The sequence below is a fragment of the Cibotium barometz genome, chromosome 25, assembly GCF_041138505.1.
Source record: "Cibotium barometz isolate CiBa-2024 chromosome 25, ASM4113850v1, whole genome shotgun sequence".
Lineage (NCBI taxonomy): Eukaryota > Viridiplantae > Streptophyta > Polypodiopsida > Cyatheales > Cibotiaceae > Cibotium > Cibotium barometz.
The window spans coordinates 50,700,407-50,727,766 of record NC_141070.1 but is presented as its reverse complement, the minus strand read 5'-3'; the positions used below and the strand labels follow the sequence as shown (position 1 = coordinate 50,727,766).

At 46.2% G+C, this 27,360-nt stretch overlaps 1 protein-coding gene across 4 annotated transcripts in view; it reads left to right on the top strand.

The window, feature by feature from the left end:
* LOC147624697 (uncharacterized) overlaps window positions 1–26,890 on the top strand; it is a 35,577-nt gene extending 8,687 nt beyond the window's left edge. The window contains exons 2-6 of one of the 4 annotated variants that reach the window (XM_086819734.1): window positions 12,664–12,931; window positions 19,793–19,995; window positions 20,088–20,275; window positions 26,002–26,317; window positions 26,561–26,890. In XM_086819734.1, the coding sequence (XP_086675860.1) occupies window positions 12,664–12,931; window positions 19,793–19,995; window positions 20,088–20,275; window positions 26,002–26,315 (973 nt within the window). In that variant the 3' untranslated portion in view covers window positions 26,316–26,317; window positions 26,561–26,890. Of the gene's footprint in view, window positions 1–12,663; window positions 12,932–19,792; window positions 19,996–20,087; window positions 20,311–26,001 lie in introns of all 4 variants that reach the window. The other 3 variants (XM_086819733.1, XM_086819732.1, XM_086819735.1) reach the window with 3 other exon arrangements.
* The last annotated feature ends 470 nt before the right edge of the window (window positions 26,891–27,360 follow it).

Here is a 27,360-nt window from a genome sequence, read left to right as displayed (position 1 = left end):
TCTTTCGCTTGCCCACAGGCTACTGCACGCAGGTGGCTGCGCAGGCCTCTCTCTTTCGCTTGCCCTCAGGCGGCTGCACACAGTCAGTTGCACAAGTCTTCTCACTCACTTGCTTGCAGGTGGCTGCGCACAAGTCTTCTCACTCACTTGCTTGCAGGCGGTTGCGCACAAGTCACCATCCTCTTGTTTTGCAAGCGGCTGCGCACAGGCGACTGCTCATAGACGGCTACATAGGTGGCTGCGCACAGGCGACTGCTCACAAACGGCTACACAGGTGGCTGCGCACAGGTTCTCCTCACTCTTACCTTGCAGGCGGCTGTACACATAGGCCTTCTCTCCAGCTTATGCACAGCCAGAATACTCTATAGGCGACCCTAGTTACTCCATACTATCGGGCAGGCTAGCGAACCATCCTCTATCTCTCGAGCTGGCTACAACAGCAGTAATAGAGACTTCTTCTTTCATACGTGGGTGCCTAATACTACTGAAGGCCATATTCATTGTTTTACAAGGTGAGTGGATTGAGATTCAAGCAAAGGTCTTTGGTGTAAATCTTACAAGGGATACTCTCTGCTGCTAACACCCGTTCGGTGCCGGGTAGTCCAAGCTTCTGGAGAACCACGGTCTATGGGTGCTGAGATCGGGAGAGCCATGCGTTAGTATAGGAGCGCCTGTTTGTGCGTGGTCCTGGAACACCAGTGGGGTGCTCTCTGCGGATTCCAGTGAAGGCACGGGACCGTAGAGACTAGACTTCTTCAAGTGGATCGCTCTCCTTCGAACGTCTACTTCAAGACTCTTGTTTGGTAACTGTATTCATTTTCAGTTGTACATGGACATCATCTGGTTCATTGAACCCATGGAGCATTGTCTCACTTAAATACTCCCAATAATATATTATATATTTGGGGGGGGGTCGGTCCGTTCTGGCCCCAGCGCTGGTGTCCATTGATCATCATTTTATTTCATTTCAGTTTTCAGTTGTTATTGAGTTGTCCATTCATATTGTGATGTTTAAGTTGTGCCATTACGCGTGTGGTGGGTGTCCAACGGAGTCTATTCCCACTTGACGGGATCGGTTTCACAGGTGGTAAGTACTGGTCATAAACCCAGCCTTAGGAGTTAGCACTAATTTATAAGTGAGTGTATACACACTTCATTAAATTTTGGGCGAGCAAAACTCACTTATAAATTATAACCAGCTTGGTGGTCACACACACTGATGTCCCGAGGTGGACATAACCCGATGTCCACTACCCAGACCTTATCTCCTTTGTACAAATGGAGTAACCAGCCATGTGTCCACTCTAGCTTGCTCCACAAAGCACGTGCCTGCCACCTACATTGGACAACTCACCACCTCACTCCTCTCTCTAGAGATTGGCGCTTCCTTCATGAGGGTTGTTGGGCTGCATTTTCTGCACTTTTTCCTTCCCAAGTCCATTTCCAAGCTTGCTAAGGTGTCTCACAAGCTTCCAAGAGTGTTTTTGGGTGCTAATCACTCTCCTACACACTCCCAATGACTAAAAACAGCTCTCTTTATTGTTGTAATTTCTGGTCTTTTTGTTGAAAACCCTAATTTCAGCCCTCTTTTCTCAAGTTGAACCATAGGGGAATCTTTCCCAAGGTTCCCTTCATCCTCTTGAAGACTTTTGTCGTGAAGAAATGCGACAAATCGAAGATCTCATCACTCCAAGGATTTCCATCGTGAAGACTTCTGCTGTCATCGACTCTACTTGCAATTAGTAAGCTTTTATGCTTAAATATGGAAGCAAGTAGCAAGAGGGAGGAACCGGATTACAAGATCACATACCTTGTGTAGTGTTCTCTTGTCTTACGTGCTCTCTTGCAGATTGTTGCTACCATGTGTTGGTGGAACAATAGAGAGCAGATGGTAGGGAACATGGGCACTTGAGAGGGTAGTGTGGGTTGCAAGTCTACATCAACAACCACTTGTTTGCAATACTATATTCATATGCATTGGTATGGAAATCTGGTCGGAAATGCCCATGACACTATGTACTTGATTCTCCCAAGATCAATATACTTTATTTGAGGGAGGGGTCAGTTGTTCCGGCTCATTGTGTGTCTCTTGTCAATTCAGCAAATTACTTCTTGTATTTGAGCAAGTGTCCATCAAATATTAGTGTATTTAAGTGTATTGATTAGCATTTTGTGTGTTCTCTTGTAATCCAGTTCCTCCCTCCTGCTACTTGCTTCCATATTTAAGCATATAAGCTTACCAATTGCAAGTAGAGTCGACGACAGCGGAAATCTTCGCGATGGAAGTCCTTGGAGTGATGAGATCTTCAATTTGTCGCATTTCTTCGCGACAAAAGTCTTCAAGAGGATGAAGGGAACCTTGGGAAAGCTTCCCCTATGGTTCAACTTGAGAAAGAAGGGCTAAAATTAGGGTTTTCAGCAAGAAGACCAGAAATTACAGCAATAAAGAGAGCTGTTTTACTGAATTTCAGTCATTGGGAGTGGGAAGGAATGAGTTGAAGACAACACTTTTGTTGTGACACAAAAATACCATGAGGATGCTGCCACCTCCATGCCAAAGAAATTCGAGAGAAGACTGAGATTAGTCATCTCAAACGTTTGTATCAGCTGTGCTATGATATCAGCCACTTTGGCTTGATTTGAACCAGAGATGATAAGATCATCGACATACAACACTAGGTAGCACACCACCCCCTAATCTGTGTGGATATAGATATTGGGATCACAGAAGGTACACCGCAGTGTTGACCGATTCTGACCAAAGGTGTTCAGGTAGCTCTGTTGCAAAGAGCATGGAGTGTGCCATATTCATAATGGTATGGTTCTTGCACTTGACCACTCCATTTTGTGAGGGGGAGTTGGTGGAGGTGGGATGGCGTTGAATGCCCTGCTCTTGCAAGAACTCGGCGAATTGATGGGAGATAAACTCACCACCATTGTCATTGCGGGCAATCCCAATCGAGAGACCCATTTGGTTAGTGACTAACCGAACCCACGTGGTAAAGTATTGGAAAGCATCTGATTTATGCTTCAGGAAATACACCCTCCTCATGTACTTCGAATAGTCATCTACAATCAGCATATAGTAGAGTGACTCATTCAAGGAGGGGGTCTGGCATTGCTCACTCAAGTTGAAGTGAATTAACTTGAGGATACCCTGAGCACGATCTACGATACTGTGGGAACGATGTATGATGTTGCTTGCCCACTTGACATGGCTGGTAGACATCCTTGGTCAGTTTGAGGTGAAGTATGCCTTCAACCAACTGGTCTTTAGACAATTCAGAGAGCGTGTCATAGGGTAGGTGACCATAGCGATAGTGTCATAGTCGTTCAGTGTCTGAAGGAGCTCTGGTCACATAGGCACGAACCCGGTGAAGCTTAGAACCCTCGGAAGATGGCTTAGATAGAAAAGTAGACATCCAGTATAAAGCCATCCTTCTATGCTTGACCCACATCTAGAGACCATCCTCAAGATGGTCGTGCTCTTAGAGGCTTCATGCCTGGCCAAGTCCTGCCCAGCCCCTCCTTGGACTGGTGGGCAAGTCCTGTGGCCTGCTTGGCTCCCTTGGGGTGGCCGATAGCCTGCCCAGCCCCTCCTTGGGCTGGTGGGCAAGTCTTGGGGCTTGCCTGGCCCCCTTGGGGTGGCCCATAGCCTTCCCCGTGCTTAGACCTGATGCATACCTACATCTACACAATTGTCTAACATCTGGTCGCAGACCAAACATACAGAACAACTGGCATCATTCCAGAGGGAGACTCACAGCGCGAACTGGCACTGTTTCATGTGCAGGACAATGCACACCTGACCTCGGACGACTGGAGTGGAATCGTGGCTGACTCGTCCCAGACTGGGCTCACATGGGACGAGTTTTCCACCCTAGGTCCTGCACCTTCTTGTGCAGATATGTCTACGTGGCATCCAAGTGTGGGATGCACGTGACATCCCCTTTTGCTTAACTTGACGGAAGCTGCATAGCCTCCAAATAATCGGTCAATAACGTCGGATAGTCGTTGAAAAACTCTTTGTCAAGCCATACGGCTTCGTGGGTTCCTCGGTGATTAAACTTTGTGAGGAACTGTCTTTGCCTTCGGCCTGGCCATGTTTGAAGCGGAGAAAAAGGATCTGTTCTGGAATCATAACTACAGCTTCATCAATGATATCTGGTTCCGCCTCGTCTTTCACTTCTGAAGGGATGGGACCTGCATATGGTTTTAACTAACTGACATGGAACACATCGTGCATAGTCCAACTCGGAGGTAGCTTCAACTTCATTGAAACCTCGTTAATCTTTCTTTGGATGGGAAAAGGTTCGAAGCTCCTGAATGACACAACTTTGGGCATCGCTTGCCCACCTGTTTCAACCTTTACTTCATATTCCGAAGATACACCCAATCACCTTCCTCAAACTTCATATCCCTTCGGTCTTTATTGGCCTGTCGAGTGTAGGCCTCTTGCGCTTTAGCCAACCTGTCTTTTACCGACTCCAAAATCTCTTAGTAAGACTCCGTTAATTTGTTCGCTTCAGGTATTGAAGATGAGGTTCTGGTCAATAGCGACAATGGTCTTCCAAATGCAGCCTCATATGGAGTCCTGCCAATAGCTGAAGAAAAAGAATCATTCAAAACAGCTTGAACTAAAGTCAAATATGATTCTCACTTACCTTGCTAATCGTGGACATAACACTTTAGCACATCAAAGGCCAACTAGTTGTAGATTTCTGTTCGGCCGTCCGTCTGTGGCTGAAATGCATCGGAAAAATTCAATTTAGTACCAAAGTTATCAAACAATGTCCTTCAAAAATGACTGGTAAACCTAGCATCTCGGTCTGACACTATGGTCCTAGGGATCTTGCCAATCGGATACCAATGCCGAATGAACAAATGGGTAACATCTTCGGTGGTCACATTGGCCCTGCATGGAATAAGCATAACAAATTTGCTAAATCTATCAACTATAGTTAAGCACTGAATATTATGCTTACTCGGATTGGGAGACAGATTCGTGACAATATCCATCGAAATATCTTGGAAAGGTCTCTCAGGAATTGGCAAGGGCTGTAACAACTCTATCTTCTTCACACGAGGAGCTTTCACCTTTTGACAAATATCACAGTGTTGTACATATGAAAACACATCTCGCCTCATCTTTGGCCAATAGTATTGCCGTTCTAACTTCTCCAAGGTCGAATTCATGCCCCTATGACCACCAGTAATGGCGTCATGGGCGGCATGGAGAAGAGCTGCCCTAAACGACTTCATGACACATAGTCGAGCTTTGTAAAAAAGCCAACCATCGTGTATCAAAAAGTAGCATGGTCTTCTGGCATCCAATGCCTGTTCCCGCTGTGTACCAAATTCCTCAGAATCCGCGTACGTGTGCTTCATGTCATCTAGTCCCGTACCAACAAGGTCGAGTCTAGTGGACTAAATCAAAGTCACTTGTCTCTTCTTGCTCAAAGCATCAGCCATTTGATTGGCCTTTCCTAGAAGGTACTCAATCATACCACCAAATTGCTGGAATATCTAGCTCTAGCGGTGCTGTCGGTCACTCCATTGTTTACTTGGCGTTGTCTGAACCCAGCGTAATGCCTAATGGTCAGTACGAACCTCAAAGTCGCGGCCATAAAGAAAATGTTTCCAATGTTTCAAGGCCTGTATAACTGAGTAGTTCTTGATCGTAGACCGAGTAATTCTTTTGTGCGGGCAGTAACTTACAAGACATGTAAGGTACTGGATGACCATTCTGTTGTAATACACCTCCAATTGCGATGTTACTCGCATCGGTGATCACCTAGAAGGGCTCGTCCCACGAGGCAAGTGCTAGACAAGGCGCCTCTGACAAAGCCACCTTGAGGTTCTTAAATGCCTCCAACGCTCGTGGAGTCATTCGAATCCGTTGCCTTCTTGTCTTGACACCCTTTAGCAGATCGGTGAGATCCGCCGAGAGGTCAGAAAACTTGTCTATGTGGGTGGAGTATGCTTGGAATATACCCACAAAGGATTTGATGTCATAAGCAGTCTGAGGTACTTCCCAATTGACAATCTCTGCCACCTTGGCCGGATCAAGTCGAATGCCTTCTGCACTAATTATATATCCAAGGTAATGAACCTCGAACAAATAAAATTCTGACTTCTTCTCATTGACGTAGAGCTCTTTGCTTTTCAGCAACTTCAGGACTTTCTCCACATCAATGTCATGCTGCTCAACTGTAGCTGAAAATACTAGTATGTCGTCCATAAATATGAACACACACTTTCTAATCAATTCCCGGAACACTTGCATCATCATGTGGTTGAATGTGGCTGGGGCGTTCGTCAAGCTAAAAGACATGACCACAAATTCATAGTGGGCCCGTTCCGTATGGAAGGCTGTCCTGGGAATGTCTTCCTCAACAATTCTCACCTGGTGGTACCCACTCTTCAAATTGAGTTTCGAGAACACCTTAGCCCCATTCAGCCTCTCGAGAATATAATGTATTCGAGGCATCGGAAATCTACTCTTGATAGTCAGCTTATTGAGTGCACGATAATCGACACACAAGCGAGAAGACCCATCTTTCTTCTTGACAAACAGGATCGGTGCTGCAAATGGCAACACGCTGGGGCAATGAAGCCAGATTACAACAATTCTTGGATTTGGCGGTCCAACTCCGATTCCATTGCCTTTGAAAGGCGATGTGGAAACTTGCCCGGGGGTTTCGAGCCTGGGAGGAGATCGATCTTGTGGTCCTCCAGTCTGGACGGGGGGAGTTGGGGAGGGAGATTGTCCCGAAGAAAAATCTTTTGGAACTTTTCATGGAGAGCCAAATACTCCTCGGAAGCACTGGCCACCGTTTGGGCAGTTTGGATGTATATCACCGCACAATTTGCATCTTTCTTGATTGCTCGTTTAGCTTGCAAGTGACTTATGAGCGGAAAGTTCGGAATTCTTGGCTCTCACTTAATGGTCATTGGGGCGTTTGACACATTCCGACTAATCTGGAAAGTATGCTTGTCCTACTTGACATCAGGAAGGAACTTGTGAAACCATTGAATGCCCAATATTATGTCTGCTCCTAAAAGAGGGGCAACCATAAAATCACGCACAAACTCTATTCCCTGTGCTAAAACCCTCAACTTGCTTGTCCACCGAAGTCAGGAGGAAACGGGCATGCCGAGCGGCGTGTTCTGTGACCACGTCCTCCGTGCTGCCGTTGTCAAACAAGACAACAACTCTCTGGCCACCTATGTAGCCAAAGGTCTTGAGCAATTCGTTGCGCTCATACTCCTAGTCCTGGGCATCCTTCTGCTTATCTTCGAGCTCCCGGCTAATGATTACTCCAACTGAAGCATTGGGATTTGAAGAACTAGGGACAGCCATTGGGGTCTGTGTGGGAGCTGGGCTCACCCCCACTGAAGTCGTGGAGGCTTAGGCGGCGGTCTTTGGAGCGGTAGTCTTCTTAGGACACTCCCGAGAAGTGTGTCCTTTTGTATGACAAAAGAAACACCTACCCTCCTCCCTATACTTGGAGCCAGAGGCTCCCGTGCTTTGTCCTGGGGAAGACCTCGTCTGGTTGTGGCCTTTCCCCCCCGAGGTGGTAGCCGACTGGGAAGTCTTAGGATTTCCACCATTGTGCTTCATTTTAGCACTCTGCGCAAGCGAGAGTGCGTCTTTGAAGGTGATTGGCCTAAACATACGCACCTTCGACTGGATTTGCGTGTCAAGACCATACAAGAATTGCCCTTTCTTGTTCGTATCAGATAAGCCTAATTGCAAACATAAGTTTGAAATTTTGTTGGCAAACTGAAGGACTGGTTGCGCGTTCTGGCGCGCTCCCATAAACTCGGCTTCGAGTCGCTCAAGGTAATGGGGCAGTAGAAACTATTGCTTAAGGTCACAGACAAACTCGTCCCAAACATAAGCTGCCATACCTAATGTGGTGTGGGCATGAGCCCACTGGGTCCACCAAGGAATGGCCTCACCTTCCAAGTATCAACTGGCTAAGATCACCCTGTGAGTCCCTTTTTTCTAACTGCTGCAAAGTAAGCTTCAAATTGATGCAACCATGAATAAAGAGTTGTGGGGTCGAGTTTACCATTATACTCACTGAAATTCATTTTCTCGGGAAAATGATTTGAGGAAGCCGCTGGTGTCAGTCTTGCATCCAAAGCCACAAGTTATCGCTCATGTTCGACGCGTCACATGGCGTCGTCTTCTCGTTGTCGGATCTCCAATGCACAACTCAAGCATCGAACTCGGCTGCAGTCGTGAACTTTTGAGAGGGTCCCTGTGTAGAGGATCTGGTATCTGGGAAACGGAAGGAGAGGGAGGAGGAGACGGAAAACGTGGAGCTGGAGAACAGGTGCGCTCTTCCAGAGCCAGTATCTGTGCTGTTTGCTCTTCCAACTTGGTACTCTGGTCTGCTATTGCTCGCATCATTTGTTGGAACATCTCTTTTACACTCATGCTTGATGCCCTAGCTGGGCTGCCTGGTGCACTTTGGTCCCAAGGTTCTTGGTCTTTGTCGTCGTCGAAGCTCGCCATAGCAGGAAAATGCACCTCCTTTCTGGAGCGCAATCTGACCATCCACTATGTGTGCGGGAGACTTCCGGAGGTTGAAAACAAACCGTGCTTCGAGGGACAAGAGTCGCTCCGAAAGGGGTGGTCCACCGGAGTCTGAAAACCAACCACACGAGTGAGAAAAAATTTCTGGTTTCTTGCTGAATCTTTACACTTGAAGTAGGCTCTGATACCACTATAACATGCGGAAGCTTCGGGGGAGATCCGTAACTTCAATGCTCAGAAATCAGCACACTTTTCGCGACGAAAATAACGCACAAACTGAATATAGATGTGCAGAAAATAGAGAGAGAGAGAGAGGGAGAAGAGGACACAGTATTGGGTCCTGAATACCCTTTGTGGGGCCCCCACCACGGATGGTGTATTTGTTTTTATTAGAATGATGCAAATCTGAAAATAAAAGACTGAACCTGAACCTTCTTGGCTGAGGAGAACCGCCCTTGACCTTCAATCTGTCACCCTTTGCGTTAGCTTCTCCTTGGCTGTCCTGGCCCTTGAGTTAGCTCCAGCACTTTGTGAATTATGAGATGAGTGGGACTGATTTATGCCCTGGGTATTTATACCCCAAAAGATGCTGGTCGGCTGGTTACTTTTTCCCTCTACGACTTGTTTAAATAGCATTAAATGCTAAAAAGTCCCACGTGTTCACACTGGACTGCTGGACTGTCCTGGCCGCCTCTGTGGGCTGCTGTCCAGGCCAGTGCAGGCTGCTGGGCAGCCCCTGGACACTAGGTGCCCCATGGGCTAGCCGACTGGCTGGGCTGGCCCAAAGGCAAGTTGGCTGCCTGGCCAAGCCCTCTTGGGCTGGCTGACAGCCTGCCCAGCCCCTCCTTGGGCTGGTGGGCAAGTCCTGGGGCCTGCCTTGCCCCCTTGAGCGACATTGGCTGAGGGTCGAGTTGAGGTGTAAGAGATGACCAATCAGACATCCCTTCCAGGGTGGCGAAGGATACGGACTTGGGGGGTGGACCTTGAGTGACTTGACTCTAAACTGATGGTCTATGTGACAGAAGTAAAGAAACTAGGTGGCAACTTGTTCAATAATGTGATGACTTGGTCTTCTTGAGAATTGGCCAATGGTGGCGTGCTCCACATAAGGCACCGATACTTAGCGTCCTTGACTTTCTGGTCATCCCTCTCTTCAATAGTGAATTTTTGGATTTGATGCACGAGATCAATGCGACCCGTGTGATCATGTGCTGCATCTCTCTCTGCAAGGTGTCAGAGACATAGGGGAACTGTTGGAGTTGTGAATGAAACTCCGGTAGAAGAGCCTTACATGAGTTCCACTATGGCAGTGGCATTCCTAGCTACTCAATAGCTAATGACTTTAGAAGGTGCTAGTGAGGAGTGATGTTTCAGTTCAAGTTTCTTCACTAGGTTCCAAGAAACTTGGGAAGTGAAAACCTGTTCCATAAGGTTAGCCTAGGTGGTGTAATCAGACCCATTGAAACGAGTCTTTTCTGTAAAGGCATTTCTGGACATAGATACATGGAGAGAAGGAGATGGTGGGTTCAAGATGGCTGTGAAGGCATTTTTGGATATAGATACATGGAGAGAAGGAGATGGTGGGTCCAGGATGGCTGGTACCCATATCCGGAGTGTAAAGGGTTAGGCGGTACTCTAGAATAGCCACTAATACCCATCATAGGTGTAGGACCTGGCGAGGGTAATCCATAAGATGGGATGTAAGGCTGGGCACTCGGCGTAGGTGGAATGCCTGGCTGAGGCACAAATCCTTGAGTAGGCACATAAGCTGGTATTGGTGTAGTGCCTGTGATGGGTTGGTAAATTACTTGATACACCGGAATGCTGGGTGGCGATACAGTGCCGGTGGGTAAGTGCCGAGAGACCCTTGTGTTGGGTAAAACCCATACATAGGTCCGTGTGGAGGTGCTGCCGGTAATGGCTGCATACCAACGCGAGGAGGAAGAAACATGGGTTGGGTGGGAGGGTTTTGTGCTTGAGGTTATGGAGTATTCTAAAACACATTAGGAGTAGAAATAGAAGGTAAACCAGAAGAGAAAGCAGTGTTACTTCCTTGTACACCAGTAGTCTGGGAGTGTATTCTGCTCCTAGACCCCCCTCTATTTGGGTTCACACTACTCCAAGGATCGAGGGTAGACGAAGGCTTGCGTTGAGGACAGCAGTGGCACTCCGCGAGGATGTTGAAGGCTGCAAAACGCAGGACTGAGAAAATGCAGGTCTGCTCTGATATGGTGTCGATCCTAGGAAGTGGAGCGCCTGATACTGAATGGTGTGAAGCAGGGCGCTGCTGGATCAGTGATGAATCTTGATGATGATGTCTGCGTTGGTTGCCAGGCTGCTGCTGAGTGCAGGGGGTAGAGCTGATGGCTGCTGCAGTGGTAGGTTGATGAAGACACGTGTGTGGCCGGGTTGCTACAGTGATGTGCTGTGCAGGTGGTAGAGGCCCGATTGCTTGATGATGTATGTTGGTTGCCGGGCTGCTGCTGTGTGCAGGGGGTAGAAAGAAAGAAAGATTTTATTAACGTCTTCCAAAAGACCGAACTCGGCCTATGAGACAAATCAGTGTACCTGTGTGGGGTATCCTCTGTCATCCCAACAAAATGAAAAAGTACTGAACTAAAAAGCTGAATCTGGGTGTGCAATAAGTACAATGAGTGGGGGAGGTGATGGAGCTCTACTACTAGGAGAATGCAAAGCTATATGCATGGAGTATACAATCATGATATGCAACCTAGCTAGCTCCATCCTGTACCATACTGGGGGTATAGAATGGTATACATCAATGAAGGGGGTGTCCACAGCTCCTCCCTAAAGAACATGCTTGGGTCTGCTTTGAAGCGAGCCAGTCGCTCCGCACCCTCTGTGAAACTGAGCTCTGATCTTTGTCATCTCTCTCTGGTATAGGCGTGGTGTCTGAAAGCCAGGTGTCCTCTGTCTCCTGCGGGCTCTGAGTGTCTTTGCTCTTTGGAGAGTAATTCCCTACTGTGTAGGGGCTGGGAGTGGGGTGGATCTCTGAAAAAATGTAGTAATCTGTGACTGTCGTCCCCTTCTGGAGCTGTCCGAGCCTGTAATGATGTCTCTCTGTGACGCTGTATGTCTAGAATGAATCTCCCCAGTATGCGCTGGTCTGCTGCCTCAAAGATCTGGCGTAGGGAATGTGGCTCTCTGAATAAAATGGGATATCTCTCTCTCATGGCTGTATATGCTCTGCATCTGCATACATAATGCTCCTCACTCTCCACCTCCTCTCTGCACAATCTGCATACCCTCTCCTCTTGGGGGATCCGTGCTGCTCTGCGAGTCTCGATCTCCAATCGATGTGATGAGACTCTAAGCTGACCAATAGCTACTCGGGAGCCGTGTGGTAAAAAGCCCTCCATGTATCTAGGCCAGCTTGATAGTATGTTGCTAGAGAGGAGGGGTAGCACGCTTAGTTAGTGCTGGCCCCACTAATACTAGGTTGGCTGGCCCTGTTGGCCAGCCAGCCCGACCTGGTAAAAAGGCCTTTTTAGGCCTTTGTAAGGCTTATAAGTGAGGCCTTTTGGGCCATTTTGGGCGGGTTGTCACACATGGTGTCTAAACCAGACCTGTGTTGAGTTGCTTAGCTACGGCTTCTCCTCAAAAAGGGGGCCTTACAAAACATGAGCTAACTAAATCCATTTCAAAAAGGGTGGACATTGATATCCAATGATCCTAGCCATTGGGACCCAATGCAGTGTCCTGTGCCTGTGAATGGTTTGTAGTTCATTTGGTTGTTTAATCATTTCATTGTAATGTTTGCTAATAAGTAAATCACTTCTGCAAGGCTTACAAGACATTGGGGAATGGATGCTTGGCATTTAATGGAATTCCACTGACTCTTCTAGAATCTGCCTTTTTCCCATTTTGACTGCCATAATCCCAACCTCAACCTTGCCAGACTCAATGGATTTTATGTTGATGAGTGGGCTACCAATCAATGTGGATCTCTTAGCTTTTGGTTCATGTGCCTGTTTTCATATCTCTAGATGACTATTTGCAGGGAAAATCGAACCATAAGATCTTTAATTTTCAATGCTTGGTAGGTTGTATTTAAAAGGGAATTGAAACTCCATGTACCTGACGTGCTTTCACAGGTCTTGTACAGAACAATGCCAAAAAACAGGATGTATCAACTTCACCTGCTTTAAAAATTGTAGACAGAATATTGTGAATGACCGGATGCAGAATTTCAGTGGCTCCTTTGAGTTGCGGTCATGGTTTTCTGGTTGGCAGTTGTGGGATTGTGCTAGCGAATGCAAGTATCAATGCATGATCCAACGAGAGCACGAGAGGCATCTAGAAGGCCAGCTGCCAGTACAGTATCATGGGAAATGGCCTTTCAAGCGTTTGTTAGGCCTTCAGGTATTAATTGATCGGTGTCTTTGACTGAAGCATAGATAAGTTCAGTCTTTAAAACATTTGCAGTAAAAAGGGAAAATCAATTGATTAGTGCCTTTGACTGAATGCCTAGGCAAGGCCAGTTTTGAAACATCTTCTTTTTATGGTCTCCTAGAAAGGTAGAAAGAGAACATGCCAAAAAAAAAAACTCCCAGCAATATGACCACTATTGCCAAGTGCCGGTCATGTGTTTGGGCAACCTGTTTTGGGCCCGTGAGCCTTGTTTGGGTCTGCCAGGTTTGGGTGTCCACATATGTGAATAATCCACACTAAAAATAGTTTAAGCCCACAGATCTGTATAAGGGCTGGTTGAGCAGTCCACAACTTGCTTGACCTGCAAATCTGGGTTGAAATTCCCCTATTTAAAGACCCCTCTTCCTTAATCATCCAAGCTAATTAAAGGCAACTCAGTTATCTTCTTCAGCAAGGAAGCAGCATTTTGATTCAGCTTGCAAAGTTGGAATTTGGAAGTCGGTGTCCGCTGTTGTTCTCTTTGCACCCTTTGAAGATGCCTATGGTCTTTTCGCAAGGTCGGTCCAGATGGATCAATAATGATATTACTCTTTTGCAGTGCTGGTATCACTGTTAGAAGTCATCTCCTGTCTTTATTAGACACCAGGGCCTCTGTTGTGGGTATGCCCGCCCTGTATAGGTGTTTCCTCATTTTTCCTCACTCCCCGTATTTTTCCCCCATTTTCCCCTATTTTTCCCATGGTGTGGGAGGCAGTTTTCTGCACTCCGGCTGATCCAGATGGTGGCTGACTGCTGGTCGGATGATCTGGTTGCTGGCCGACTTCCCTGTGTGGTCCCCGACCTCTCCTGCATACTGGCCGACTGCATGTATGGACTGGTCGTGGACATGTAGGCCAAGTCGGCTGTTTTTGCACAGGCCGACTGCATGTATGGGGCCATATAAAATGGCCCCATGGCCCCCACATCATTGTATCCAGTTTTCAGATTCGGGATCTTGTGTATAGAGAAGAGTTACACGCCTCTCTCTCTCCTTCTCTTGTGCTGTCTATTTTCTGCACTCTACTTGCTCTTGTGGTCTCAGATTTGGTTATCATCTCCGCTGCATATTTCGACATGGTATTAGAGTCCTAGGCTCTTGAAAGATCTTGGGAATTTTCTGAGCAAGAGGGGGATTGTTACATTGCTGATTGGTGGACTGTTAGGGACTGTTTGGGAAGAGAAGTAGCAAGAGGAAGGCGGGCTAAGTTGTTGGACAGCCACTTGCAGGTTTAAAGTTTTTTTTCCCACCCAGCCACCCTTTTCAGTTACATCCCCACGATGGCAGATTTGTTAGAGCTGGCTGAGAAGCATGTGAAGATCCCAACTCTCCCCACGTTCCCAGTGGACCGTCAAATTGGACGGGAACAATTACGGCATCTGGAAGGTTATGATGGAGTCTGTGCTGGAGTCATATGACCTTGCTGATTTCATCGTTATCGGGGCTCCACGGCGGGAAGCAGAGGAAGGGGAGTTACTGTCAACGAAGAAGGATCGCGAGGCACAGACACAGATGCGGGATCGTGTCAACGCCAGGGTCCGGTCATTTATCTTCCTCAACTGCACACCGCAAGTAATCAATCACGTTAAGCATATGACACTGGCCAGAGGCATATGGCAGCACTTGGCTTCTCTTTAGAACAGGATATCGCCCATGAAGAGGATTTCCTTGGAAATGCAAATGCGGATTATGAACCCTGCAAAGTCATCGACGATGCAAGAGCACATTAACAAACTGCAGGCCCTTCAGCAGGAAGTCCTCCAGGCTGGGAAGGAGATATCATCAGAAGATATGGCCATTACTTTGCTGTCCCACTTGCCTGATCAGTATTCCCCTTTCTACTCCTCTTTGATTACTAGTGGTAGGCTCAGCAACATTACCTGGGAGGAGCTTGTGCCCATGGTCTTGGACCAGGAGGAACGTTTTACGAACCTTCCTCGCAGCGGAGGTTCGGAGGCCTTAACTGGCCAACGGCCGAAAGGCCGGAATAACAAGGGCAAAGGGAAGACTTCACCGGAGAAGTCTTCTGAGAAGAAGCCTGACACAAAACGAGAGAAACTGAAGGCCGAGCGGTCTTGAAATGATTGTGGCGAGAAAGGCCACTATTGGAGGAAGTGTCCTAAGCGGACTGGGAAGAGTGCTGATTCTTCAGCCTCAGCTGCAAAGACTCATGCATTTGTGCACTTAGAGATGATGAACTCCGATGCTTCATCATCTTCGAGCGAGGAGGCAGTTGGCTTCACCGCGAAGGATACCCGGGAATGGATTCTTGACAGTGGTGCTTCCAGGCATGTGACTCCCTCTCGTGACTTCTTTTTGGATCTGAAATGGCAGTCAGGTCGCATTTTCATTAGCGACAACTCCACCATTCCGATACACAATGAGGGCCGGATGGAGATTATTCCCGATGGCAAGGGAGGCAAGCATGCCTCCCGTGTTCTTTACGTCCCAGCTCTTGGTTTTCATCTTCTGTCAGTGTATGAAGTATGCAAGACTGGCTTTTGGGTGGAATTTGAGGAGCATTCAGTTGTTCTATGGGACCGTGAGATTGGCCAGGTTGTTTGGGAAGGCGGTGTGGAGAATGGTATCTACAAGCTCTCTGCACTCTCCTCATTGACAGGTTCTCACGTCGGAGATTTGTGGCACTTCCGTTTCGGCCACTTAAATGTGGATGCACTGCGGCGAGTTTTTCGGGACCAAATGGTGGTTGGCTTGCCAGATGTTGGCAGCAGGCAAGGACGTTGCAGTTCTTGCATACGTGGTAAGCAGCACAGGGAATCCTTTCCGAAGCAGGCTTCCAGGCGGGCTTCAAAACCATTGGAGTTGATTCACACTGACTTGTGTGGACCTCAGCAGACACCATCATTGGGAGGATCTCTCTATTTCATGGTGCTTGTTGATGACTGTACCAGATTCACGTGGGTCTACTTTCTTTCACAGAAGGACCAAGCTTTTGCACGGTTCAAGGATTGGCACGAGATGGTGGAAAAAGTCTGGATTGCAGGTAAAGACTCTCAGGGCTGACAAAGGGGGTGAATTCTCCTCGAATGTATTTCTCAGATTTTGTGCAGATCATGGCATCAAGAGGGAATTGGCCAATACAGGATCGCCTTCCGAGAATGGAGTTGTAGAACGCAAAAACAGGACTGTGGTGGAGATGGCGAGGACCATGCTGGAGCATCGTGATCTTCCTCGTCCACTTTGGAGAGAGGTTGTGGCAACGGCTGTCCATACCCTCAACCGGTCTCCAACGACTTCAGTACCTAATATGACTCTGTTTGAGGCATACTGTGGCAGGAAACCTGATGTCTCGCACTTCCGTGTTTTTGGGAGTGATGTGTATGTACATATTCCGAAGAAGCAGAGATGGAAGCTTGACTCCAAATCCCGCAAGCTTATATTTGTGGGGTACAATTCTCTTTCCAAGGGATACAGGTTGTATGGTCCAGAGAGGAATGAGATTGTTGTCAGCCGGGATGTGGTCTTTGATGAGCATGTTCCAGTATCCACTGTCGAGGAGCCGCCACTTCTTGGAGATCCAGAAGAGTTTGATGATGATTCCCAGACTATTGTTCCAGTTGATCAACCTCAGTCAGTACAGGAGGTTGAGCCCGCAGCTGCAGTAGAGCCCCCGCAACGACAGGAGGCTCCACGATTTGTTCGAGTACCCTGGTGGTTGTTCGGGAGTCAGGTGTCACGGAGTTACCCTCCGAGTGGATCACAGAGGACGGCCCTCGAAGATCGCACAGAGTCCGCGACAAAAGCAATACAGCGGAGCTTCTTTAGGTAAACTATGCTTTGATGTCTCGTATTATGCGGGACAAGGAGCCCACTTCCGTTAAGGAAGCCCTTTCACAGGATACTTGGAGGAAAGCCATGCAGGTGGAACTTGATGCCATTGAGAAGAACAAAACATGGGAGTTGGTATTGAGGCCATGGAAACTGTCAGTCATTGGTGTCAAATGGGTCTTTAAGACCAAATATGCGTCAGATGGGTCGGTGGACAAACACAAAGCCAGACTTGTGGCTAAAGGTTATGCTCAGCGGCCAGGCATCGACTACGGATACCTTTGCACCGACAGCACGGATGACCACGATTCGGACCATTCTTGCCCTTGCTTCTTCTCAGTGGTGGCCAGTGTATCAAATGGATGTAAAATCTGCGTTCCTTAATGGTGACCTGCAGGAGGAGGTGTATGTTGAGCAACCTCCAGGCTTTGTTGTTCCAGGATCAGAAGGGATGGTTTACAGGTTACGTAAGGCCTAGTATGGTCTTAAGCAGGCTCCCAGGGCTTGGAATCAGAAGATTGATTCCTTCTTTGTTCGGATTGGTTTTCAGAGATCAATATGTCTCTCTTTCGGGAACGTGGCATGGTTACGATTATCATCCTTTATGTGGATGATCTCATTCTCACCGGCGGTCATGTGGAGCACATTGGCGTGATGAAGCTGCCTTGTCAAAGGAGTTTGAGATGACCGACCTAGGCTTACTCCACTTCTTTTGGGATTGGAGATCTGGCAGACCTAGAGGGGGTTTTTAGTGTCTCAGCAGCGGTATGTTCATGAGCTGCTTGAGGCCTTTGGGATGGAGAACTGCAAGCCTATTACTTCGCCGATGGACCCAAACACAAAGTTAACTATTAATGATCCTTGTGAGCCAGTTGATGCCTCGCAGTATCGGAAGTTGGTTGGTTCATTGATCTGGTTGCTGAACACCAGATTGGACTTGAGCTTCTCCGTGGGGCTGTTGAGCTCTTTTATGCAGACGCCATTGAAGTCTCATTGGGACGCAGGATTGCGGATCTTGCGGTATCTGCAGAGTACGAAGGATCTAGGACTCTTTTACACAGGAGGGGATGGAGTCAGACTCCAAGGATGGAGTGACTCAGATTGAGGAGGAGATCTAGACACGAGGAGATCTACTTCAGGTTATAGTTTTACCCTCGGCTCAGGAGCACTTTCTTGGAGCAGTAAGAGGCATCCAACTATTGCCCTATCTTCGATAGAGGCAGAGTACCGGGCTGCTTGTGGTGCTGCTTGCGAGGTTGTGTGGCTGCGGAGGCTGCTAGGCGAGATTGGGTTTCCACAGAAGGAGCCCACAGTCATCCAGTGTGATAACTAGAGTTGTATAGCTATTGCTCGGAACCTGGTCTTCCATGCCCGGACCAAGCACATAGAGATACAGTATCACTTTGTACGTGAGAAGATCTTGGCTGGTGACATCTTGCTACTTTATTGTTCGACGGAGGACAATGCAGCGGACCTCTTCATCACGAAGTCTCTACCTCAGGCTATGCGCAGGCGGCACTCCAGCTCCCTAGGGTTGATTTCACAGCCAGGAGCTTAGAGGGGGTGTTAGAAGTCATCTCGTGTCTTTATTAGACACCAGGGCCTCTGTTGTGGGTGTGCCCGCCCTGTATAGGTGTTTTCTCATTTTTCCTCACTCCCCATATTTTTTCCCCATTTTTCCCTATTTTTCCCATGGTGTGGGAGGCAGTTTTTTGCACCCCGGCTGATCCAGATGGTGGCCGACTGCTGGTCGGATGATCTGGTTGCTGGCCAACTTCCCTGTGTGGTCCCCGACCTCTCTTGCATACTGGCCGACTATGCACAGCTGGCCGACTGCATGTATGGGCTGGTCGTGGACATGTAGATCAAGTTGGCTGTTTTTGCACAGGCCGACTGCATGTATGGGGCCATATAAAATGGCCCCATGGCCCCCACATCATTGTATCCAGTTTTCAGATTCGGGATCTTGTGTATAGAGAAGAGTTACACGCCTATTTTTCTCCTTCTCTTGTGCTGTCTATTTTTTGCACTCTACTTGCTGTTGTGGTCTCAGATTTGGTTATCATCTCCGCTGCGTATTTTGACAATCCCTGCTGCTAGCTTGTGGAATCAACTATTAGATGTGGGAGTTGATCCCAAAATAGTATTGGGATCAGAGGCCCGTTCGGCTTCTCTTGTAGCACTCTCTTCCTCTTGACTCATAGTGGGCAGCTCAATAATTTTTCCGGAACGCGTACAAACCATCTACTAGACAGCTTTATGGATTTTCCTGGATCTCTAAACAAGCCATCCACTGAAAAAACTTTTCTTGCATCTATATTGCACAGCCTCAACAAAGCATAAGCTCTGATAAAAATGTTACGTGTGTCGTGGAAGGCCAACTATCTACTTTGGTGCATAACTTTTAATAAAGACAGTAGAGGAGAGAGAGGTATACGATATACCTGATTGGGTTCTAACTAACCCAGTTAAGGGCCCCCATTTAGCAAATTATTTGCTTTGTTATGATATCGAGTTGAGAACATTAAGAATATTTTCTTCCTTGTTGGGCTGAGCAGAGCCATAGTAAACTACCTTTTATGCGTTGTCTGATTTTACCTTCCCTTGTCTGCAAATGCCTGTGAGGGGACCTTACAGCTGCCTGCCCTGGCCCCTTGCAATCATCACCCTTTTATAAATGCAGGCCCCTCTCTCCTTTTCACATACTCTCTCCTACTTCTACCTGCCTCTTTTACCCACTTCTTTTTGCAAGGGGCTCTTGGGTCAGGCACATGCAGACATGAGCTCTTCGAAACTTATCTATTCATCATTTAGCAATAATCAATTTGTTGTTCTCCTCTTTTCTAGGAAAATTTAAAAATGCATGATGTACAATTTGTGTTTGTTCTTGTAGACATTTTGAGCATTTTAGTGGATGTGTAATAGGAAGTCTTTGGGCTCCAATAAACTCAATCAAGTATTTCATATGTTTGGAGTTTAAATTGAGTAGATGAGTTTAAAAAATAAACTACTTGTTTTGCGGACAGGAACCGGCATCAGTGGCCTTTTCGATTGCAAATCTAGTTATGCATCTCAAAGGGTGGCTGTCTTTTTTGAGCTTGATCTTTTATAAGCTGCCACAAAAGTCTCAGGGAAGAAGGAGCCCATACTACGAGTATAGCACATTGTGGATTATATATGGACTTCTGTCCATGAACTCGTGGTTTTGGAGTGCCATTTTTCACTCAAGGTAAACCTATTTTGCTATACATTGTCTCATATTAATTTGAATGGTGAAAATCTAGGTGAAGGAATGAGTTTGATGGATGTTTTTGTTTTTAGGGATCTATGCATTACAGAAAGAATGGACTACGTAACAGCAGTGGCTGTCATTGGCTATACACTCATGGTTGCGATCATTAGAACGTTCAACCTGAGAATTGAGGCAGCACGAGTGATGGTGGCCTCCCCAATCATAGCATTTGTTTCCACTCATATATTGTACCTAAATTTGTACGACTTTGATTATGGTATGTGTGCCATGCTCTGTCCTCAAGTTTCTCGGGTGAGTTGGCTACACCTGTGTGCATATAAGAAAGAAGGTGGTCTGAAACTGTTTGTTCCATCCCAAAACCTACTAAGAACATAATCCTGTGAATTCCAAATCATGTCTGGTACTCATATGTCTCTGAAAGAGCTGGTGAAGGAAATTACATGCTCTCTGAGAGCGGCGACCACAATGTGCTCATCCCACTTTTGTTACATGGGCACTAAGAGACAATGGAGTTGAGACATTACTTGGAAGGTTGCACTTTTCGTTTAGATGGTGACTGTGTGTCAACTTGTAGAGATGAGGTACAAGTGCAACTTCCAAATTTTCCACAGGTAGTGTGCCTTCAAAAACCATTCATCATTGTGTTTGGTGATGCCATTACACCAATTGGGGAGCTGCGGCAATTGCTCAGCTCATTGATTCATGACCTTACAGGCACTGTAGTAGACCTTCCTCTACATGTGTCTTAGGGAAAGGTCCTTTTTACAATTTTGGCAGAGGTTCCTGACCCTCTCTTTTGACGACAGACTCAGCTTGGGAAATTAATGGGAGTTTGTTAGCTGGGCAGATATTGAGGTGGAGATGCTGCTCAAGACACTGGGATGTTCACATAGTCCGACTCTCTCTTCTGATAAACTGGGGTAGGTCCAGGTTAGCACAGGTGAGAGGATTGTTTTGATGAGTATATAGGGTAAAAACCCTTCCCTTACCCTTCATTACCCTTCATGGGCAATGTGAGTGTCTTACAGCTGACTCCAATCAGATGCAGCAGCACCGTGCAGCCTTTGTGTGCACTTAGTGCCCGCCCCTTCCTCACTCGGCTGGGGCGATGGACTTGTTTGACAGTATAGGCCCTGTCTGGCTCCAACCAAAACCACCCCCCGCCCCCTCCCCCCCCCCGCTTTGTGCGCGCATGTTTTTTGGTTTTCAGACCTCACATGAGGGTCCATTGTACCTTGTTTCCTCTCTAGAGGGTTTTAGTCTGCATTACACATACGTTTTTCTATGGCTCATTGAGGATCTTTTCTTGGGAGGAAAACAAACCCTTTCCTTTCAATTTTTGCTACTGGTTATATCTGACATTACCATATTTTTTACTGCCTGCACTAGCAGTGGTTGCTTAATGCTGGGATAAAGGGGGGAACTGGCCTTCAAACAGGCCCTTTCTTGTTGGTCATCCTGATGACCTGTGTCCGACAAGGATGGGGCTGAAAAGAACAAAAACTCTCCCTGTTTTAATCATATTTGCACCTGTTGGGCTTTCCAGATGCCCAAAACTGTGGGAAAGTTGGGTGCAGATGCTGTGGACAGCTCTCGGCAGAGGTGGCATTTTGCCTTTGAAAATACACGTCAGTCATGCTCATGGTGATGGTTGACCATGCATGCAAGCCTCTTGATAATCTCTCAACATCGGCAACAACTATTCTGCAGATTGATTGTAGTGAAGCCAAACTTTTTCAGGATATCATTTGTTTGATCTGCTTCTGCTGAGCTATTTGAATGTCTTCTTTGACGTGGCACAACACTCGATCAACATTCTAGACCATTTGATCTGCTCCACGAAGGCCTGTAGAAAGTCTTTAGAACTACATTCTTGGGGTTGGCCACTGGTTGATCATAAATTTCTTGAAAAGTGTCCTCTTGGTAGCAAGGTATAACATTGTAATCATAATCTTGTTCACACCTTCACTGTGAGGTGACAAGACTTGTTCATCAAAAGTCACCTGAGGGATGGTTTGATTACTAAACTCCATCCTGATCAGTCTCCATTTTCCCAAGACATGCACTTCTAAAATTAACTCCTGGGCATTTGTGGATAGAATATCAAGTATGTGGCTGGATTCATGTGTTTATAGGGGCTATTGTGCTACTTCATTGTAATATTGTCGAGGCGCTCAATGAGCAGCCAAGTGTGGACATAGTTATTGGGTTAGTGTGTGAACACACTTAGTTGGACATTATTATTAGGGTTTGGTAGCCAACTCACCAACATTAGACACTAAATAGGAGTCTAGGATCAGTTTGTCATCTTTGAGTGTTTGAGAGCTTAGGAGTAGTGCTACCATTGAGTATCACTATTGAGCATTGTATATACTTCATGTTAGTAATACATGGTAGATTAGGTCATCTGTCTCTATTGTGTATTGAGCATGAGGAAGAAGCAGTTTGCTACATGGGTTTAAGTCTCTGATCAGGTGCTAATTGGAATCAATCAATCATAAAAACGTTTCTGCAAGCACCCATGTTGCATCGCTATCAGAGCATTCCAGGTTTTGATAGAAGAAGAGCTGCAATTTTTTCTCTCATTAGGACGTGGAGATCTATTGCGAAGAATCCCATCATCATGAGCATTCTCACTTAGATTTGCATTTTTCATGAGGGCTGTGTTTTGCAAATTTTGTACCATATAGCTCTTGTGTGTGCAAGGGGCGCTCAGCCAAAGGGCAAGAAAGAGGGCCAAATATACCAAGTAGAGGGTGGACATAGCAAGCAAGCAAGGCGACGTGTTGGTACTTCAAACGCAAGCAGTTAGTGGTAGAAGAAGATGCATTAAGGAGGGTCCAGTGGTGGGCACTCAAAGGCTAGATCTAGGAGATTATAAGGGCAGCCAAAATAGCAAGTCCTTCCCAAAATCTCTTTAAATACAACAGAACAAGGTTAGTACTAAACCGAATCTTGAGGTAGCAGGCTAGCTCACCTCCCAACCGTGGCTGACATCGACCAATCTCCCGCGAAGGCTAGGGCTTCCTGCACAATCCCATAGGTCCATGTCTAACTCTGTCGTCCCATACCACTGCAGCCTGCCTGTAGGCCTTTGACACGCCAACCTATGTACTCGCCACGTGCGTGGCATGAGCATGTCTTCTCTCTTGGTCCAAGCCATACCATTAGTGGTGCATCTGCACAACTATGTCTCCCCCGTTGGATTAGATCCGTAATTCGTAGGTTAGTGTCCAGGTACATATCATTCTTCCCCTCTTCAAACAATTACTCTTAAACAAAATTAGAGAAGCGTTTACTCAAACTATCCGCCAACTCCCAAGTTTAGTCATCCTTTGCTTTATCTTTCCACTTAATCTTATATTTAGGGATCAACATGTTCCTAAGTTGCCTTTCCTTGAAATCCATCACCCTCTTAGGTTCATGTGGAACATGCGTTATGACAACCAATTCACATCTATTTTTGCACAACTCTATGAAAGCATAAGATAGAAACATCCAATGATGAATCCCCGACCAGAAGCCACAAACTTCTAAGTGAGTCAAACCTCAATTATCATGAAGCCGAGAAGAGGGCCAAGTTCCAATAGAGTAAGACCCCAAGGTACAAAGGCTTGTCCAATCAAACTGGTCCTTTACCTGTCTAATTCACCCTGCTCTGGTCATTGATCCTTAGAACCATGATAATCAAAATCCTTCATCACCCTTCTCACACAGTCTCTGACTCACTTGTCCATCCAATTGAGCCCTGTATCCAGCCTCTTGGTCATTCAATTCACACCTTCCTCCTCTAGCTTCACTTACATCATCTAATACAGAAACCTGAAGTCCAATTCCCCTCTGCTCCAGCTTCTCTGATCATCCAGCATCCAAGCTCCCTCTTCCTCTGGTTAGCTCGTCATCGCTTTTCCCTTCTGCTTCCTTCTGCTGAGCACCGTGCATGGCACATGCCCCTAATGAGCAACTAACAAAACTACCTTTTCTAACTAACGGTTCTCTTGAGGTCTTCCCTGACTGGTGACATCTCACTTCTATGCCAAGTGGACTATATAGCTTAAGCATGGATACTAGATGTTCATGGTCATGCATCATCACTATGTATATGATCAATCATTGGGCATCCCTAATAGCATCTCACATACATCCTTACACCCCCCAACCTCTTCACATCATGAGCATGCTATGATTATTTATAGCCATCCTCTCTTAGACTTACACCCCCCAACAAACCTCTGTTGCCATGTGAACAGATTCCATGTGGATGTCAGATGCATATGACCATGTACCATCATCATCGATATCATCAACTATAGCTTATTCTCACCGCTCTCTACATGCACTCAGTCCACTACCATCAAACACCAGACTATTAGGATTCAAGAACTACTTACAGCTACTTCTTCTCATACTCACACCTACCATGCATTTTTTTTTTGGGGCTCTGATCCCTCGTGCACACATCACCAAAATGCTCCTCACATGGTATCTGGTGATAACCAGATACCATGTGAGGTCATTCTTAGTAAAATAGGAAGCTCCCTGCAACCTATCGATCAAGTCATCCGCTCTAGGAAGGGGAGATCTATATTTGATTGTATCATTATTCAACTTTTTTTAGTTTTGTCCTCCAACTTTTGTCCAACTTTTGTCCTCCAACCTATGCACTCGCCATGTGCGTGGCATGAGCATGTTTGCTGTCCTGGTCCAAGCCAGACCATGAGTGGTGAATCTGCACAACTATGTCTTACAATAACCCAAGCTCTCACTTATATAGGGATAACTATGCCATAAATAGCTAACTTGCTATGAAAGGCCATTAGGCTTGTTTTATTAATACAAGAATCCTAGCTAAGTATCTGCCTGGTAATTTCTAATCCTTGGCTCCCCAACCCCGTTGGATTAGTGTCCAGGTACATAACAATTCCAGTTTCCGATGATAGGGAGTCATCATCAAGTGTGTTTTAGACTTTTCTCTCCAAATCCATTGAGGAGGATGAGATGAGTGATTCCGCAGTGGGGTCTACCATGCTGGCTAGTTTCAATGCACGTAGTTCCCAAGGAGGTAGTGGCGAAAACATCATTGGAGACAACAGGTCCAATAGCCAGGCAATTGGAGTTTGTAACGATGTGTGGAGTAGAGAGCAACTTTGTCAGACGATGATCGTACTGGCAGGATGGATCCCAATAGCATCATATGCAACCCGTGCTCCGAGTTAAGGAGGGGATGACATGTGTCGTGCTTGAGTGTGACGTGGACTTGCTTCTACACATTGGCCAGCTCAAAGGTCAAGTATGTGGCTGAATTCATGTGTTTGTAAGGGCTTTTGTGCTAGGTCATTGCAACATTGTCTAGGGGTCCACCAACGAGCAGCCAAGTGTGGATAGAGTTATTGGGTTTTTGTGTGAATACACTTAGTTGGACATTTAGCTCTATGCATTTGCTCATTGAGCCCACATGGTAATCCGTAAACCTTGAATACTTGTTGTACATATGTAACATAATATCCCCACTCAAGTGTACAGTCACATTTATTGAGAATGATTAAAAACCTAAAAACCCCAAAAAGAACTAGAAACAACAAAAAACTAAGAACACGCACATGCACACCCCCTACGCAAACTTGCACACAAAACACAATCACCTGTACGTTCACCCACACTTGCACACTGTGATGACGGCGAAGTAAGGAGAGGGGGGCACTCAAGCAGGTCGGAAGGATGTGAAACAGAAGAGGTCTTTTCTGGTTGAGGCTGTAGTTGACAGGAGTTACAATAGTTAATTTGGAAAATGCAAAGATGGAGTCACTCTTCATAGTAAATATGAGGATGCAATTTGCCTAATGCTTGCTTATTTACATCTTACAGCTTAGTGGACTTCCATAACTAAAACCATCTTACAGCTTAGTGGACTTCCATAACTAAAACCATCTTGTTGCAGGGGAATTTTTTAAAGCTAATGCCTGTGATGTTGCCTTGGCTCAGGTTTGAACATGAAGATTTGTGTTGCCATGGGAATAATACAGCTCCTTCTCTGGACTTTCTGGGGCTGGTTCACCCACCATCCGGCAAGGTTTAAATTGTGGTTTGTTGTTCTTTTTGGTGCATCAGCCATGCTTCTGGAGATCTTCGATTTCCCTCCCATTTGGCATATTTTTGACGCACACTCGATCTGGCATGCTGTTACGATCCCTCTCACATACTTCTGGTGGGGCTTCATAAAAGACGATGCAGTATTCAGAACTAATTATCTTACCAACATAATGAAGGGTGTGGAAGGTCGGAAAAAAGTCCGATAGCTGTGAGTAAAACTTTGCTTCTTTTCACATACATGGCTTTCTGTAGCACATCATCTGGCAATAGTTAGTCTCAAACAAAACTAGTCCAGAGTAGCCATTTGCTTCAATGAAAAGTTCAGAAGCTTCATGGGAAAAGGACCTTAGTTCATCTTCCACTTTTTGGCTCAAAATTGTGCTCTCTCAGGGAAAACTCATTTGAAAGAACATCAGATTGATACAATTAAAACTCATGTTGGATGTATCAGTTTGATGTGCATGCTTTGGCAGCAGAACACATATCGGGGTTGTTTCATATAAATTTGGTGCATTAAGACTTCCACAGAAGAAAATAGAAACCTTGGCATTGCATGCCATAACCCAAAATTATCCATGTCGATCTAGAAGTTTCCTCAACTCCTTGGCCCCATTATGATGCTCTTTATATGTTCTTATTACCACACTCCTTTTATGGCCTACAAAAAGAAACTTCACTTTGGAACTCATTGTGGATCTAGCCACATTACAACCTGAATTTGGCTTACAAGAGCTATGTGTATATGTTATTGTGCCTACCTTAAACTTCGATCTTTTTATCTTAGGCAATCAGTCGTACATTTGTTAAAAGGTTAGTCCAAGGCTGCTTGGAGATTGTAGGCAAGTGTGGCAACAAATCTAAGAATTTTTTGTGGTTTTAACCAAAGGAGGACAAGGAGAGAGAGAGAATTTTTATTAATGTCTACTATGGACCCACTGGGTCTATGAGATTGAGGAGTGTTAACATATTTTCCATGTGCGCTGAAGATCATGAATGTAAAAACAAAAAAATGTAGGGCCGGCTACATGTACGGTGAATAGTGAAACAAGTGAAATCAGTGGGGCTCCACAATATACATGGAGGCAATGACTAGTTTGGGTGGTGTCACTCTTTAGCATTGGGAGTATCTCTTGAATTCGGCTGAGAAAAGGATGGGATGGATCTTAGAGGTGGCGGCATCTGTCCCTCTAAAGAGAATGTGCCTAATCCTTGTTAACTCCATGTGTACATGTGCTAATAAGTCTTGGGTGT